The sequence below is a fragment of the Eutrigla gurnardus genome, assembly GCF_963514095.1.
Source record: "Eutrigla gurnardus genome assembly, chromosome: 20".
Lineage (NCBI taxonomy): Eukaryota > Metazoa > Chordata > Actinopteri > Perciformes > Triglidae > Eutrigla > Eutrigla gurnardus.
Window position 1 is genome coordinate 14,436,166 of NC_139931.1, and position 18,533 is coordinate 14,454,698.

General features: G+C 43.7%; 2 protein-coding genes across 2 annotated transcripts in view; both read left to right on the top strand.

The window, feature by feature from the left end:
• The window catches only part of smurf1 (SMAD specific E3 ubiquitin protein ligase 1), a 75,583-nt gene that overhangs the window by 15,181 nt on the left and 41,869 nt on the right, over positions 1–18,533 (top strand). The window lies entirely within an intron of this gene.
• On the top strand, positions 107–16,952 carry rnf216 (ring finger protein 216). The gene is made up of 17 exons (XM_084037160.1): positions 107–192; positions 1,054–1,187; positions 3,170–3,300; positions 3,478–4,821; positions 4,944–5,020; positions 5,415–5,523; positions 6,272–6,433; positions 6,546–6,660; positions 6,894–7,027; positions 7,446–7,496; positions 8,419–8,556; positions 8,722–8,870; positions 9,210–9,288; positions 13,409–13,506; positions 14,578–14,800; positions 15,496–15,565; positions 16,013–16,952. The coding sequence occupies exons 2-17, from the start codon at positions 1,121–1,123 to the stop codon at positions 16,396–16,398; spliced, it is 3,333 nt and encodes a 1,110-aa protein (XP_083893286.1). The 5' UTR covers positions 107–192; positions 1,054–1,120; the 3' UTR covers positions 16,399–16,952.

Below are 18,533 nucleotides of genomic sequence, written 5' to 3' on the forward strand. Positions count from 1 at the left end.
CCTGGCTACAATGCCGAAAATAGCCTCTAACTTAAGGACTTCATTTCCCATAAATCCACCGCCTGCACGTAGCGACTGGTACCATACGCGTGACGTCGCTTCTCTTCTTGTTTTGGCAGTTTGTTTCGATATTCACTGATTGTCAGTCCACCAAGAAGACGTTTTGTATTGGTTATCCAACACGAAGCCGCGGTATTGTACATTTTTGCATATATGTTATTCATACAAAGATATTAGACTGTGCGTGGTTAGTTTGAACCAATGTTATGGATAGAAATCCCGACAGAAGTGAGCTAACTACTTAACCTGCTAGCTAGCTAGCAAGCCAAGCTAATCACCATTAGCTTAGCGGAGAGCAGTGGTTTGTTCTGAGTGTCTGGGCGGAAATGATTGATTGCTCCTCGGGAATGTTTGTTTTTGTATACAGCATCTCGACCCTCAAGCTAACGTCCCAGTGGTGAGAGTAATGTCAAGATAATGAATAAAACGCAAGTTCATATAGCTAGTATTGCAACGTTGCCAGCTCCTCGCAGTGTTAGCGTCTGTTGTAACAACATGTAAGAAATGCATTGATTCCATGCCAATTTCGATCATATCTAACGTGAGGGCAGCGAGAGCGAGCAAGTAAAGACGGCGTGAATTGTTTCAACACATTCTTGTGGGTCGGCCAACGCCATCACATCAACTTCCAGTTAGCTAGCTAATGTTATTCCTAGTTGGTGACACACATCTTCACCCTGCTCCCCATGCTTTAGATTTCCGTTTTTACTTAAGCCTCCTCTTTCTTAAGTTCTCTTTAGCTCACACGACAATTAAGCTCGCCAATGTATAGTTGCCTACAAGTTCTTCTTCAGCCATGTGTAATAAGATTATATCTGCCAGCAGGGTGGAGTCCAGCCTTTCTCGTGTTTGGTAAATGTTATCACAAGTCACGCATTTTAAAGTGAAACCAGTGGTTGGAAATCCAGGGGAATGTCAGCACATTAACTGTGTGTTTGTGTGTCTGTGTGTGTGTCTGTGTGTCTGTGTGTGTGCGTGTGTGTGTGTGTGTAGATGGTATTGATTGAGCAGTGACTCTGTGTATGGGCTGATTCAGGGAGCTGCCGAGTGTTGCTTCACAATGGCAGATGGAGGCAGTGATGATGATGTCATTCACCTGGCCAGCTTCAACGTCCACCGCAGCCAAGGTGAGACACATTTTTGAAATGTCAGTATCCACAACCATGTGGACATAAACATGTGGATGCTCGTGCCGGTTTGTGAGTGGGCGTGATGATATAGTGACATTGCATCATACACTATGCTGGCATGCTTTCCTTGTCCCATTGGCACATATTTTACAACATTTCAAACTATATCTAACCCTGTTTTACATCACATACATACACAAACATGTATCATAATAATGTTGTTTTCCAAAATTACATAATTGTTGTCATTCAGAAAAGTCCATTATTGAAATTCTAGTCAAACAGAGGTGCAACTCTACTGCAAAACCACAGTATAATACTGTTCCTACTTATGGTTACTGACTGTAATCTGGCATGCACACTTATTTTGTGTGCAAAGTAAGAACATTTCCACATGTAAATTAGTTGAACTCTCCATTATAAATTACCTTTACTTCATGCAGTATTTATTGATATACAATTTCTGTGCAAATATTTTTAATATGATAAGAGGGGAATATAAACTAGATCATAAATTACAAATAATTAATAATACTGATCTTATGATACCGGGTTCAAGGTAAATAAAATATTTCCTATCCTGGAAAAGGCGAGTTTGAAAACCTGAGGACTGAACATCATCTTGAAAGACCTAATTAAAAAGAACAGATATCTCAAGTTACGCAAACATTTTGACAAACAGACTTTGATAATCCAGGATAGAGAATACTGTCTGTGTCTGACAAAATTATTCAAATAAAGGTGTCATGTCTATATTATATGAAGGCCTTTTGACCAAACAGAAATCCTACACTACAGAATACATTAAAGGAAAATGGGAAATATAAGGTATTCTTTCAATATGAAATTAAGTGGAATATTTCAGTGGAAATGCAATAACTAATTTGTGGCAAGAGTTTTTGTGGAAGTGTTAAGAATAATTTCTTTATCACACTGAAGCAGAAATCACATTTTCCTGGAGGGGATGCCACATGTTGGAGACAGCGTGGCTTTCTGAAAGCAAATCATTGGAATATATTTTGGGAATGTCCAGAGACAACACCATTCTGGATACTTAACACTGATTTGCCCTTGAGATTTTCCACATTATTTTTTTAGGAAATATTGATTTTCAACAAAACATCCCGATTCATTTTCATATCAGCAAGTAAAAAAGTAAATAGATGCACTAAATTACATTTGTTATGGAAAACATATTTTTTTTATTTTTATCATTATTTAAGGCTCTTACGGACAGATTTTGTGGCGGTATTTAATTAATAACCCCGTAATATTTTAGTTTAATCTCATTGTTTTTTATTCTATTGTCTTTCATGTCTTCTCCAAGATATTTTTCATTGCTCACACTTAACATCTCCCAAAATGTACAAAGTTACTCAATTTTGAAAAAAAATATCTGTGGTCAGCAGATTAAATAAAATTGCTTTTGTCCTGATATATGTTTTGTAATTTAAACTGCCACCACCAAATTCACATTTTAAAAAAACGAATTTAAGGGAACCTTATAAAACATATTTATATTTTGGGTTTTGTAAAGAAAATATACCCCGCAACCCTGAATACAGGATAAGCGGTAGACAATGGATGGATGGATGGTAAAGAAAATATATATTTGCCAATATATCATAGTTTTTTTTCTGGAAGGAACCAGGTTATTTTTCAACATATTTACTTTTTGTTTGTACTTATGATTCACTCTAGAGGATTTCATACCCATCCAAGAGTTGGAACAGCTCCAATGGCTAGTCACATATCAATGTCTATTGGACAAAAATGAATAAAATAACTCTGATTCAAGAATTTTGGCTGTCCACTTCTCCAATCTATTTCAAATTAAGTAGTTTGAATGGGTCAAATGCAGGAGGACACGTTTTCCCCACAGAAATGAATGTACTACAACAGAACTAGACAAACGGTTTTAAACAAGATTGTTTCAAAATACAAATGTGTAACATTTCTATTACACTGTGTCTGTTTAGGCTCCCGTTCCCGTAAGAGGGAGCTCATCACCATTTCTGATGACTCAGATGAGGAGCCTGTAACTCTGGTACCTGGCAGCCCCGTTTTAGTCCCGGACGATGCAGATGATGACGACGTCAGCATATTGGAGGTGACTGACAAACCCTGTTCTTACATTATTTTATTATGCCTATAAAATTGTGTAAACATGTGGTATTTTTATATATTGCTGTCAATAATATGAGCTGCAGATGTTACTACGGATGAAACTTATTTGTTTCCATTCATCTATCATCTTGACTCTTTTGCTTCCTGTGTTTTCCTGCAGCCACTCACTCCTGCGCGCAGACATGTGATTCGGCCAGCCGCAAAATGGAGTGGGGCCTCGCACAGCCCAATTCAAGTCATTGGTCAAAGTAGCGCTACTTCTGGGGTTCCCACAGGGGACCCTGGTTCTGCCCCCTCTACCTCCGCCAACTCCTCCGCAGTAAGGCCAGCCATACGGACACAGACACCTGCGCAGTCTAGCACTTCTGGACACACACAGCCACAACCTGTATCTTCATCACACACACTGTCTCAGCCAAAACAAAACACAAACTCACAGCAACAGGCCGGTACGTCAGCTCATACAAAAGTGGATCTCCATGCCGTTTCTATCCAAACCCCATCTACCTCCACAAATGCCAAGGCTAGCGCCAACACATCCAGAGCACCTGCACCAGTACTTCATCAGCCTCAGTCGAGCACATCTGGACTCACACAGCCACAAGCTGGCTCTTCAGAAAACATAAAGGTGGAGCCCCATGCGAGTACCTCCACCAGTGCCCCACACTATTCTTGTGCTGTTGCATCAAGTTCTTCTACAAAGACTCAAGAAAAGCCGAGCACAAGTACTCATTTACAAGACAATCCTCAGGCCAGTACTTCTTCTGCACAGTCTCACACACGGACGCAGTCTCAGCCCGGTTCATCTACACAGCTCCAGTCCAATTGGACCACAACCCCACAGCCGAACCTCACCCAGGTGACGGTTCTTCCCCAGCAGCCGAACATCCAAGCATCTGCTCTCATAAGCCAAGCCCAGCTGCACATCAGGCCCCAGCAACAGCTGCAGCCTGTGTCACTCAATATTATGAAGGGCAATCTCATTCAGATTGAACCACAGCCCCTAGCCCAGGCCCCTGCCCAGCCCTCAGTCCAGGCCCCTCAGCCCTCAGTCCAGGCCCCTCAGCCCCCTCGGGTGATAATGATGGTTCCCCCTGCCGTGCTAATAGCTGCAGCCCCAGAGAGACTAGGACCTCCAGAGGCAGGTCACCGGATCATCCTGGGGAGCCAAGTGTCTGGGGAGGCTGTACCCAATCCTCCGCCACAGGCTGGTGCCTCTCGCTTGGTCCCAGCAGCCCGCCTCCCCATCAGGGTGCCTAACCTGAACTCCCACCCCCCTGTTCCTCCACCTCCCACTGCATCAGTCCCCAACAATAGCGGAGAGGCTCGTCTTGTTCTGGCTCCAGCTCCCAACCCAGAGAGAGTCAACCCAGCCCCTGGTCTGGTTGCGGTCCCTCCTGTACCAGAGGACATTCCCCGAATAGAGGATGCAAGACCCGGTCCCTCTGCACCACGAGGGAGAGCAGAGCAGCAGCCCCTCGTTAGAACCCTTATCACTGGTGTTGTGAGTATGAACTCGGTTGGTTCATATCAAGTTAAATTATTTGAATTGTGATGGAGCTGTGGTTCTCACCTCCTCTGTCCCAACCACGTACCGTCTGTTCAATCTCTGTGTTTCCTCTACAGTTGGATCTATTCCCGGATGTCCAAGAAGCCTATGTAGCAGAACTGATCCAAAAGAATAACGTGAAAGACTTGAATGTGTAAGAAGCATCGACCTTTACATAAGAATAATACATAAGAATTTGATAAATGATGCAACAATGATGAGGTTTCTAGAATTGCTGCTGTATCTTTTTCATTGTTGACTTTCAGAAAACTATTACCCTGTTTTTAAATGCACAATAATACTTCTTCCTAATGGTTGACCAGTCAATTGAACTGTATTATATATTGTATTATTGTTATATGTTTTCTCACATAAAGCTGAACAGTTAATTAGGATTACTCTTCATTACCGTCCCAACAGTCCCAAATCTATATACTTTAAGTTTGTCCTGTATATGTTGATGGGTATTGAAGGACTGTCCATCCTGTAACTGTGTATATGGTTGTGTAAGCTTGCTCACATGCATCTCCCCCCTGCTGTGTTTCCAGTATCTGTAACCTGCTGTTGGAGAACCCAGAGTATCCAAGAGGAGGTACAACAGCAACCACAGCAGCTCCTACCAGCATCCTACTGGAGTCTGGAGACACCCAGACAGAGGTCAGTTGGTCTGTCTGTCTGTCTGTGTGTCTGTCTGGGTGTCTGTCTGTCTGTTAAAACCACGAGGATGAAGCGGCATTATTGAATAGTTTTGAATAGTTCGATTTCTTTTGTTTAAGTAATGTAGGATTTACTGGTGGGGGTCAATTTAAGTCAGTCTTTAACATCCTCACTAGTATAATAAGCATTATGGATAGTTGGCATGGAAACTGAAGAACTGGAAAAATAACAAAGGATCGAACCATAATTAGCAAACAAATATATTTTACAGTGGAGCTTTTCATGGCGCCTGTCACCAGATTATGACTGTACTGTTGTTGAATTGCGCTTCAGCGTTAAGTGAGTCTTTCACATGGAAAGGAGACACAGAAACCAGAAATGACTGTACTGTTCTTTCCTGCACAGACAGTTCAGACTACACACACACACACACACACACACACACACACACACACACACACACACACACACGCACACACACATAGGAAAGCATAGAAAGAGAAGAAATGTGACCTTAGGCAAACAACAGTTAGTGCACAAACAGACCTCCAGTCTCTCCTGCATTAAAACCTGACTATTCAGCTGTTCTCCCACCACCGTACAATCACAAAAAAAGCCTCACATGTCAAAACCACAGTTACGCAATGTATTTCTTCAATTGTCATTTTGTTGACCGCTCCATGCACCTCTTTGAATCAGATATGTCAGTGTCTTGGTACGATGTATGTATCTGTGCGGGTCTTTTCAGGTGACCGAGGACCTGTTTGACTATGCCAAACTGGGCATGGTGGGACCTGAGGCTGTGATGCAGGCTGCTGACTTGCTCATGGCAGATTTCCGGATGCTCAGTTGTCAGGACATCAAATGGGCCCTCAATGCTCTGAAGGGACACTATGCAATCACACGCAAGGTACCTGTTGTCTCATTACATTACTACATCTTAGGAATGCAATTCCAATTCTACCGTTTTTCAGCTTTCTTTCTCTCTTTTACAAATATCTCTTCAACTCCCGCTCTCCCAGGCCTTATGTGAAGCTCTGAAGAAGTGGCAAGAATCAGGTGACCCCTCAGGAAAGAGACGGCGGAGCAGAGCGTCCTCCTCTGAGCGCTGCTACGTTGATTTTCATTTTGAGCACAGTGAGCATACTCTTTCTGATTTCTCGTATTCATTGTTTTTTTATTCCTATACGCACTCATTTTAAACAAGTCAGTGCTTGACTACAGAGCTGCAGGTGCATCATGGGAGGACAGTGTAATGTTTTTTTGTCTCTGGTCAGAAAGCTCTGGGGTTTCATCCGTGTTTTTAGTTTACTGTTAGTGTAGCGGATTTAAACCTACTTTTGCTGTTTGCCGTTCCCTTTGTCCTGCAGGTTCAGTTAAATTTGACAAGAGGATGTATTTCTTGGAGAATGACCGTCGCTACTGCAGGACGTACAGCAGTCTGGAAGCCTCCGTGCAGAAGGAGCTTTCATTCTATCAGCAGAAGGCCAAGGAATGGGCAGAGGTACACACACACACACACACACACACACACACACATTTGGATTATTGGATTTGTGCGATAACAAATCCTTCTGGCATTTTTAAAGCTAGATCTATGTAGAGGCTTTCTAAATAGGCATATAAAATGACTCATTAGATAACTCATATCATAAAAACAAATGTGTATAAACTCCAATTTATGTCTACTGACTATTGCTGCTCATTTAGCATATGCAACATTTCTGGCATCAAACAATAAAATGCCTTTCGGTTACACTGCCAAGTAAACATTTTACAGCGTATACGTTTCCTTTCTGCTTTTACATACCTTACTCCACAGCAAGACTTGACTGCTTTCAGGTGTAGCACTCCTGGTTTTACAAACACACTCCTTCTAGGAACTAATCTCCCAGTTAACGAACTCCTTTGTGTCTCTCCAGCATGAGGACTTCCTCCTGGCTCTGCAGGTCAACGAAGATGAATACAAGAAGGTAAACCAAACTGATAGAACTGTCATATTTGGCTATTGTTGTTGCATCGTTAATTTGTGTAAAGAAAAAATTTCAGTTGAATTTCCCAAAAATGTATTTAATGGGAAAATTTGCCACCTTTTTATGTGGCTGACCAATCAGTTTTGATGGCAAATGTAGTTCACTGTAGAAATAAATTCCCCCAGTGTGTATTACCTGAGAAATCGGATCTCTCCTGCTGCAGAGCTGCACCATTTTCACTACTTCTCATTAATAAATTACATAAACCGGTTAAATACAATTGAAATCCTTCTGAATTCAAGTTTCTCTTTTACACTGAACTAAGACAGGCTTAACCATCTTAGCTGGGCAGCTGACCCACTGTACCGGCTCATTGGCGGCTGTCATTCCTTGTCCTAATTTAAATTAGAAAACTCACTGACAAAAAGCTGGTCTTCAAGAAGTTCAAAAGAAGGTGTCTAGCACTCCTTTGTCCCACTGGGGAAGATAACTTTCATGCATAGCAACGCATGCTGGCTTGCTCTCCCTGGGTTGTCATCGGCGACAGCATCCAGTAAAAAGTGCTCACACTGACCTTCATTACAGCAGAATGATTTTGTATCTGTTCAGGCAACAAAAGCTGCAGGCATTTTTCCCACTATATACCAACTGGGATAGGTAGAGCTAATGTTGAAAATCTGTTACATTATTATACTTCTGGTTGAGCTGATATCCCCTTTTAATACCACCAGACGGAGGCACTTGACACGTCTACTAGCTTGTCTTCTAACATCTCGGATTTTTGTTTCTATATCTGATTATCCATTAATGCAATCAATCAATCAGTCAATCAATCAACCTAAAAAGACAATCCCTGAAAAACGTAGGAACATTTGAAAACCTCAGTACCATAAGATATGTCTATGTATGATTCCTTCTCCAGGACGGCCAGCTGATTGAGTGTGGCTGCTGCTACGGGGAGTTTGCGTTTGAGAAGATGACGCAGTGTTCAGACGGCCACCTGTTCTGTAAAGATTGTCTGGTCAGATACGCTCAGGAGGCAGTATTTGGCTCTGGAAAGGTACACACACACACATCACATGTCACAAGCCTTCCTGAGATGGATAATGTGTTTACAAATGTCATTATGAAGTCAAATATTTTATAATAATACAGTGTGTGTGTGTGTGTGTGTGTGTGTGTGTGTGTGTGTGTGTGTGTGTGTGTGTGTGTGTGTGTGTTGCAGTCGGAGCTGAGCTGCATGGAGGGAGGCTGCCCATGCTCCTACCCGGTATGTGAGCTGGAGAAAGTCCTACCAGAGAACATACTGTGTAAATACTATGAGAGGCAGGCGGAGGAGGCGGTCGCCGCCACCTGTGCTGATGAACTAGTGCGGTAAGTACCTAGCACATTCTGACGATTTATTCCTCAATGAAGTGATAAGTACATTAATGTGTACTCATGTGAAAAGTGGTATTAGCTCATTTGGCCACATCCTTCATTCATAGACGTATCTATGCCGCAGTTGCACGATGCTCACAAGTGACACCTCACAGACGGCACACTCTGACGTATCTTTGTATGTTTGTTATTTAAAGGGGACACCCAGAAGAGACCTGAAATAGTGTCTGATTGTTTCCTCAGTGGGATTGTTTTATCTGTGTTTTCTGTGTTATATTTAGAACTGTATCATACATTTCACTCGTAACCTTCCTCCCTCTCTGGCCTTTTCAGGTGTCCGTTTTGCAATTTCCCAGCCTTGTTGGACAAAGACCGGTCTTTATTTAGCTGTCCCAACCCTCGGTGCCGCAAGGTCAGTCCCACTCTGTATTTATTTACTTCATTCAAAGCTTTGGGGTCTTGGGGGAGCCAGGATGCACTGCTACTGTTTAACTTTTAGCAATATTTAGGTTAACACTCTGTTATAATCGCATATATTCTACCAAAGAGAGATCGAATCTGGATTTGAATAAAACATCATGAATAATTCAGTCCATCGTGAGTCCATGGTGGAATCTGTAAGCTCTGTGTGCAGGATCCACTTCAGCATAAATCATGTCTGCGTAGCGTGGACATGAGACAGAGATCAAGTCGAGATCAAAAAGATTGATGAACAGTTTTCTGCAGATGATGAATCGGTTCCATCTGGCGAGGTCGCCACCTCTGTCTCCCTCTCTGTTTATCTCTGGGCCTCCTCCCTCTGTCTGAGGAATGCAGGGGGAGGCTGTGCGTCGTGTCTGCCAAGGCTGTCACATGGATTCCAGTCTAAAATCTCCATTATTTGTCAGAAACGCAAACACACACTTACTCACAATCATATTCTCACTCTCCCCACAAGAACACAAACCCTCCATTCTTTCTCTTTGTGCATGTTTGTCTCTTTGTTTCTGTTCTGTCTCCCAATCTCTTTCTGGCTCAACACACACACACACACACACACACACACACGCTCCTACACTCACTACATTCCCGGAATATGTGTATATTCACCTCTTGGCGTGTATGTGAACTAATGTGATCTCAGGGCGTTAGCAAAGCAAATAACTTGTAGGGTGGCCAAAATAAGTTGTTTTAAGACTTAGAATTGTCCTCTGGGATATTGGGATCTGCATTCTTCTCTATTTTCTGACATTTTGTAGATTAAAACAACTAATATAACATATTCATAATATTCATAATATAAATAATTATTAGTTGCATTGCAACTTTTTGTCCTTGGGGACTAAACCTTTATTTCAACTGGAAGTATAGTTCCTGTAGATAGATAGAATAGATCCAAGTGTAAAAATATATTCACAAAATAAGACAGTAATTGGTGCCACTAGTATCGATGTTGGGACAAGAGGTGGCTGTTTCTTGTGATTATTAACTTTTGTAAACATTCTTCTTTTGTTAAAAACCTAGTGCCTTATAATGTTATGGTAGTTAGTGGTAGCTAGTAGCATTTAGTGTCCTTGCCCTTTAAGCTTGTTCTTGTTTGATGCATGAACATAATTCTCGGATAGCACACACAGAACGTCTGCCTCTGGTCAGACTATTAAAGTGTAATTTTACATCTGCTGCCTTTGACCAATCTCCATGAGTTCCTATGGCAACGCGGTAGTGATCTGTGTTCTAAAAACAATTTCATCACTGTGGCTTCTCTGTCTAACGACTGTTTTATGAAATCAGATGGTCCTGCTGTCCAAATAATGTCCTAGTATGAGTTTTACATTGTCACTCATTGCAAGAAAAAGCAACAGGGCTTAACCCCAACCTTTTAATGTAATCATACAAACCTCTGATGTTATATAAATGCAAACAGTGGCATCATCAGGCCTGCTACTCTGTCCATTAACCTGTAGGTGGAGCCAGAGGTTCGTAGTGGCTCCCTGCAGTGTCGCTTCACAGCTGCATCCCATTACATACTCTCATACACACCCAAAGACACAAAAAAAAAAAAGTTAAATTTGCTCCAGATCTCTTTTGGTTTGATAATTCATTTTCATCTACAGTGCAGAAAGCAACAACTGCAGATTTAGATCAATTGTTAGAAATATGTTAACGGTATTATACTTAACAGTGTTTAATGGACACTGACATGGTGTTGTCACAAGATTATCAGTATTATATGGACTAGCTCTAATTCCATCCGCATTGTTTAAATATTTATTAGATTTCTTTTTATCCTTGTTCCCACCAGCAAAAGCACGGTTGAAGACAGTTGTTGTACAGTCGGCCCCACAGCCAGCTCAGTCTATGAGCAGGGAGGGGCCCCATTATGTAACTGACACACTTCCGTAAGCCCACCCGCCTTCTCCCACATCACCGCCTCATTGGCTGGCTGCACTTTCCACTCTCCTGATACTGGTTTCTTACTGGTTGGACACATTTCTGCCTCCATTTCAAATGTGGTTCAGATCAAGTTTGACCCAGATTCCCCCCCCCCCCCCCCCCCCCTTCTTTTCCTTTCTCCTGCTCCTCTCCCCTGGCTCTGTCTGACCCCCCTCCCTTACTAATGTTTTCCACATGTGGTTATGAGGACATTTGGACAGGGTTGTTCTTGGCCTGCATAGGATTACTTCATGAAAGAAGAGGAATGTGAAATGTAGGCCACTGGAAGGCTGTCACAGTGCAAACAAGAGCTGAATCTGTGCTCAGTCTCTGTGTATCTGTTAGTGCTGTATTCCATTTTGATGATTGCAGTAAAAGCTACCTCATCACATAAAAAAACACACCCGTGCACACATGCAACCCAATCAGAAGCTCTGTAAGCTGCTTGCACTGCCTTATAAGGGCTGCTGCAGCCTGCACCACGGGAAAAGAGAGAGAACCAGAGAGAGATCCAGAGTAGGAGAGGCAAGGTATGAATGAAGATGGAGGGAGGGGAGGGGAGGACCCAACGGTGTCCAGTGCAGTCAATGGAGATGCATTTCAAGTTGGAACAGGGTGTCTGGACTGAATGAATGGATGTAGAGACCGAAGTGGATCAAATTGCTGCCATTTGTACATCATGAAGGCTGTGTGTGTGTGTCTTCAACCTCTTGACACTTTTCAGCAACACTCACTTGTATTTAAATGAGTCAGCCACTGGGCGGAGACACCCGACGTCACTGGCTGTATTTTTAGCAGCGCTATAAGAACTCAGGTGTGTTCCTGCTTTTCAACAGCTTGTCAAACAAGCACACACATTGTCACTCTCTCTCATTGTGTCCCTCTTCCTGGACTCTAGGTTACCACCAGGGGGCGGTCTTTCACCACTCCGCTTTCTGTCCTCCTCCCCTTCTCACTCTCTGCCTCTTGGTCTTTGTGTGATCGGGCACTTCTGGCATTTGAGTCCAGTACTGCACCCCTTGGCTTGCACATAACCCCTCGTGCCCTTCTCTAACAGCCCACGTTTGACTCATCATAGACCTGAGATAGTTTTCTCACTGCTTCATTTTCTTCACGCTCATTCCCATGCTTATCGACTATGCTTCATGCATGTCTCTGCTTGGACACTCCCTCATAAATCAGAAACGCCACAAAAATGTGAACATAGTTGGTCCACTTTTCATCGGCCTCGTGTTTAAAAAGGGCTCCCCCTTTGCTTGAAGCGACCACAATTTGGCTCTAAAGGTCCTTGTGTGCCTTTGGAGAGTCTTTAGCCTTCGCATCCAAACTGCTCCAAATGCCCATGAAAACTCTGGCTTCTCCAGCTCAGTTCCCCACCCTCTGGCTGACCTTGCACACACACACACACACACACACACACACACACACACACACACACACACAGTCACTCACTCTTACCCACTTGCCTCGTTGAATATTGTGCAACCTACAAGTCTGTGGTAGCTGAAATGAGAAATAACACAGTGACTCAAGGATGTGTAAAGAGGTCGAAGGATGTATGGGGGGTGCATTTCTGACCGATGCATGGTTTCCCTAGCAGGTTAAGGGTCAGATTGGAGGTTGCTGTGGCGATATGGCTCATACTGGTGCTGCATCAACTGTCATATGTTACTCTCTTCAATATTAGATGAGAGGTTCAAATATTTATGGTGACACCACTTAGCCAAGGGTTAGGAAGGGAGGATAACTCTCTGGGTTGACATGGCGTTGGAGGACGGAGGATGGAGTTGCTGTTTCTAGGCAACCAAACAGTCGGCAGCAAGCAAATCGCACTGCTGCAGTCACACACACACACATTTGCAGGCAGAGCCACACCTAGTAGCTGTGTCTGTGCGAGTCCAAGTTCCTGCAGTGGCAGCACCAGCAGCATATAGAGCAGACTGTAGAGGAATACTCTGGACCGCAGGGCTCCTCTTATTCAGCAGTAACTGGAATAGTGACAGACAAGAGTAGTGATGGGTGGATGTGGAAAGTGAATAAATGTTATGAGGGGAATCTAATGAAACAAATCATTCTCCTACCTAATCCCTGCACATGAAAAATGCCTTTCTTCCCTTTAGGAGAGCTGTAGAAAGTGCCATGTCCAGTGGAAGCAGCATTTGGGGAAGACGTGTGAGCAGGTCCTGGAGAGGGACGAGATCCGCATGAGGGTGCTCTTGTAAGTGGTCTCACAGAAACACACATGACTCCAACACACCACCAAAGCTTTGTGGTTATTTTTGTGTAGGGGAATCTTAACAAACTCTAAAACATAATACACATGTTAAATGTTAAAAAATTATGGCTATTTGCCTTTATAGATGTAGAGGACAGTGTTAGTGTGTAAGGGGGGGAGAGAGAGAGGGCAGCGACACTACTCCTAATTATCTTAATGATCTTAGAGCCAGGCCCCACCATTTCTCTGTCTTCTCGCTGTCCTCTCTCCTCCTCACTAAGAGAGGATGCTGGGTAAACAGCCCAGTTTCCCGGACAACCCTCCAGGAAGCAGAGAGGCCAGCTGCTTCCTGTGGCCCAGCAGGCCCAGAGGCAATACTTCCTGTTTTGAGCAGGACACGGATCTTCTTACTTCCTGGTGCTGAAAGAGACAGGAAGTGGCCTGGTAGAAAGATCAGTGCAGCAGGTCTTAGCAGCTCTGACCTGATGATTTGTACAGTACAGTAAAAGAATCACTATGGCAACATTAGTCCACTCCAGATTTGGGGATTTGGTCTCTGATGTGCATCGATGATCAAGAACTGGAGGAGATTCAAAAAGAAAACCCTGGCTTTCACAAAGACCATCGTAAATCAAATACATAGGAAATACAAAAAGCACATTAAGATAGTGTACTGAGTGCATGTTATGGGCAACAAGATGCTGTGCAGGTTAGCGTCCCCTTGTTTAACATGTACTTAATGTTGTAATCGTTACATTTTCTCATGAACTCGGTAGAGTAAAAAGGGGATCCGTGTCTCGGGGGGCTGTTCAGGATGATGGTTTGATTTAATTTTGTATCCCAAAGTCATGTTGACTTTATGATAAAGCGCTCAAAACCACTGTATGTGAGCCAGAGGGAAGAATCTGTCCTTGAGACACGCGGGAGATAGTTCATCTGACCATCTGCACAGAGTCTGATGTGTTATGTCTCTCTTCGACTCCACTTTTGGCTCATTGCTTGATTTCTCTTCTCGTGTCTCTTATTGTGTTCATCAGTTTATTTTTTAACTGTCTGTCCGTTCACCTGTTGCAGCGAGGAGCGCATGACGGCAGCTCGGGTGAGGAAGTGCGTCAAGTGTGGGACGGGTCTGGTCAAGTCTGAGGGCTGCAACCGGATGTCGTGCCGCTGCGGCAGCTTCATGTGCTATCTCTGCAGAGAGCCAATCACCGGCTACAACCACTTCTGCCAGCACGCCCGCTCTCCCGGCGCTCCCTGCCGACACTGCCGCAAGTGCTCCCTCTGGACCGACCCCACGGTAATTTTTCAGACATGGTCTTTGGCCATGAGCTTTTATTTTAGAGAAAAACAGTTTTTTTCACGTGGCCTGGCCTTTACCAACCAGCCAGTCCCAAGATATGTCTTTTACACACAAACATGGTCACTAACTCCTCCTGCACTTTGACCCCGACCATCTGACTCTGTGGTAGCCCACAGTGACCTGGACACAACATCACTGGCAACCAGAAGCAACAATTAGTCTCTGAGCAGTTAATGTGCTGGAGCTCCTCCAGCAGCTCTAGAGAGACACCAGAGCTGGCCAAGAGCTGGTCTCCATGGCACTGCCAAGAAATGGGTAAACACTGGTAACCAGAGGGCCATTGCAGGGCTCGAAGAGGCCGACTGCCTTCTTATCATCATTTAAAAGTTTTCCTTGGCAAGAACGAAGTGAGCGAAGTTCAGACCAAACACATACACACATCTCAGTAAGCTTTATGTTCGCAAACTAGTCAAACAGTCAATTGAGACCACACAGTTCCAACTGGAACACAACAAGCCTGCAGCTAAACAAGCACTATGTTGGCTTGATTTATACGTGCGTAGTACAAGGTTAGGGCAAAGCTACTGTATCAAGACGAGAGAATTTATTTTAAGTTCACTTTGGTAAAAAAAAAAAGTTGTTGTCTTCATAGTGTTGGAAATACCAACAACTTCTGTGTGTTTCTTCTACAGCAAGACGACGAGCGAATCATTCAGGAGATCCAGAAGGAAGGAGAGGCCGAGCTGAACAAGAAGGCTGCAGGTCAGTACCGAGTGTCACTCTGTTCACTGTTTAGTAGTAAGGTTAGTAAGGTTTAGTCTCACTTTGAAAAAGTCGGAAATGATATCGTTGGATCGGTTGAAACTAAATTATAGCTCAGTGTTTCTTTTTGGACTGATGTAGAAATGTGATGGATTTTGTCCCCTGACAGAGAAAAGTTGCGCTGCGGGCACATTATTCTTCCTCTCCGCTGCTTCCTCTTTGTCTTTTAAACATTGTTGGTGGGACCGTTTACACCATAAGCTGGCCGCAGATGCAGGAGTGTTTCCTGTTTTGGTTTCTCTCAAGTGTTTGTGTAAAGGGTAAAATGCAGGCGAGGCGTTCGAATCAAACCTCTACGGAACTGTTGTAACATTTCAACCTCAATAAAAGGAAGCTCAGACAAACCACCGGTTCATTGATAACATCCTTTCTTCCTTCTTGTCTCAGATAATTCAGGGAAGAGGGTCGGCCCTCCTCCAGAGCCCATCACCGAAGTCAAGCGACCACGCGTGGGTCCACTGCTCGAAAACCCACCGAACCTGAACCCTGCGGCCCCTCCTCACCCACAGGCGGTCCAGGCTCCCCTGTTCGTGCCCCCACGTGGCCGCTACCCACCGCCTCCCCCTCAGGGCAGGATGTACCACCAGGTGATGATACCCCGGCTGCCCCCGGCCCCCTATGTGCCACCCCTACAACACCTGCCCCCCCTGAACAATAACAACAACAACCACCACCTCCACAACCCTCCCGTCAACCCCCATCACCACAACATGGACATGATGGACCTGCCCATGCACTACGGACCGGCGCACCGCTACTACAGACGCTTCTAACACCTACTCTGTGACGAGTGTGTTAACGCCGGCGTGATGAGCTCATTCTCAGACACACGCCGGCTAACACAGTTCTACTTTTCATTTCAGTGATGCTTTTGAGATCAGCTGGTATTTCTTTTTGTATCTCTTTCAGTGTGCATCACTGTTTTCTACTGCATCCGTTTTCATGGTTCACGTGTGCTCATGCAGATTTCCGACCTGCTGTTCAACGCATTGTTCTGAGTTGCGCTGATTAAACACACTGAAATGATAAGTGCATCTGTGGAACGACGCACACATTCGGACACTTTGCCTTTTCCCGCTGAACTTCAATGCTTCAATAATAAAGGGGGACCCCAATATATCATGTTCCTTTTTTCTTCTTATCCTTTTTGAATATTGGGGTTGAACTGATGAATGGTTTAGAATCTTGAGACAATTTATTTCCAGTTTATACAGATATTTTTCAGTACATAATTGAAAAAAAAAAGAGTTAGCATTCCCTTCTGTATCTTTTGTGGAACAGGTGTGAGACCACACTGTTTTCTAATAAAGTTGTATGTTCAAATTGCCGTTAGTTTCATACGTTGCTTCTATTTATGGTTTTTATGATTTTAAAATGTGGTAATTTCTCTCTCCTTACAATCTTTCTGTCTCTCCTCGGCCTGGTCTGTTTCTCTCTCCCCCTCCTCCCTTGTCTCATGCAGAAAAAAGGGCTGACTCATGATAACTGAGCCCCCGGGGCTATGAACCAATCACATGACGGAGCGGGTGCTTTCCGCCAATCATGGGGTAGCAACACCCGGCCTTTGTAACGTTATGGATAGAGGGGACTTCTTTGTTCAGCCAAGTGTGCTGTGAGTGTGACAAATCACTTTGCTACACACACACAGCCTCTTGCTTCTGCATGCGGACTATAAACGTAGCGCAGCGAACCCCCGTTACAGCCCAGGGGTCCTAATGGTTTTAGTCATGGGTGGTAAGAGACAGACTGCGTTTGTATGAGAGCCAGAATTAGACTTTCATCATATTCAGCATCTTCTAGAACACCAGCCAAGCTGTCACGAATGAAATGTGTGCGTTTAACGAAGGTGCACAAGGACGTGTAGGTTCTTCCATCGAGTCTAAAGCAGCTTTTAACTGTGTATGTGACGTAGCATTCACTGGAGCTACGTGACCGAAAGTTAGGTAAATAAATAAAGTGAATGGCTTCTGAACATAGAAAATGGGCGTTTATCTTTTCAACTGACACAAAGTCAACAAAACAAACACCAGCAGTACCCCCGAGGCAGTACTCCAGAGTCGTGAAGCTGTACTTCTTTCAGTGAAATGCTAATGTCTGCTGTGACTAATAAATTAACATGCTGATGTTTAGCTGGTATGAAGCATGCAAACATGAGCTGAGGAGCACGAAACACAAAGTATAGCTGAGCCTGATGGTGCATGTATTTGGTCATAAACTAAAGTACTGAATGCATTAAAATTCTGACCTGGTGAGGCTGAATAAAACAGCAGGGGAGATTACCAAAGTTATTTGTGTTCACCCTGTGGGGCACACCACTGACTGAACCAAACGTCATGGCAACACATCTGGTAGTTGTTGACGTGTTTCAGTCTGGACCAAAGTGGTGTACCAAACATAATCATCCCTAATAATAGCAGCTGACATTTAGTCCTCCAAAAACATTTGACCCCCACACTTTCCATAATGCATCACAATTGTGTCTTTCAAACCCTCCCTAATGTTTTTCAATGTTCAATGTTTTCTAGTAAAAACATAAGCTTTCTTTTAAAAATAATTACATATAGATATAACCCATTTATACACACGCTAAACAAAACATGTTAAAATAAAAAAAAGACTGGCCTCAGTTTTAACTTCATGCTTTCCAAGATGTGATAACTTCCATCCATTCCCATCCATTTCTTCAATTGACCGGAAGTTTTGAAGTGCAGTTTGCTAGCGCGAGACGACGACGCCGGGTTGCCATGTTGAGCGCGTTAATACGTTAGTTATTCCGTATAACAACGTTTAGCTTCACAGGAAGTGGAGAAACAGTAGTAACCATGTCAAAACAGTTACAACTCTAAATTATCAGATGAGAGTGAAACGTTTCCCCGCAGAAGCCACGAGACCACCAGAAGTGTTAGCG

Coding starts and splice junctions, on each gene's coding strand:
- rnf216 (XM_084037160.1), top strand. CDS start 1,121: ATGGCAGATGGAGGCAGTGATGATGATGTCATTCACCTGGCCAGCTTC. Junction 9,289..13,408: donor CCAACCCTCGGTGCCGCAAG/GTCAGTCCCACT, acceptor TCTTCCCTTTAG/GAGAGCTGTAGAAAGTGCCA. Junction 14,801..15,495: donor CCCTCTGGACCGACCCCACG/GTAATTTTTCAG, acceptor TTTCTTCTACAG/CAAGACGACGAGCGAATCAT.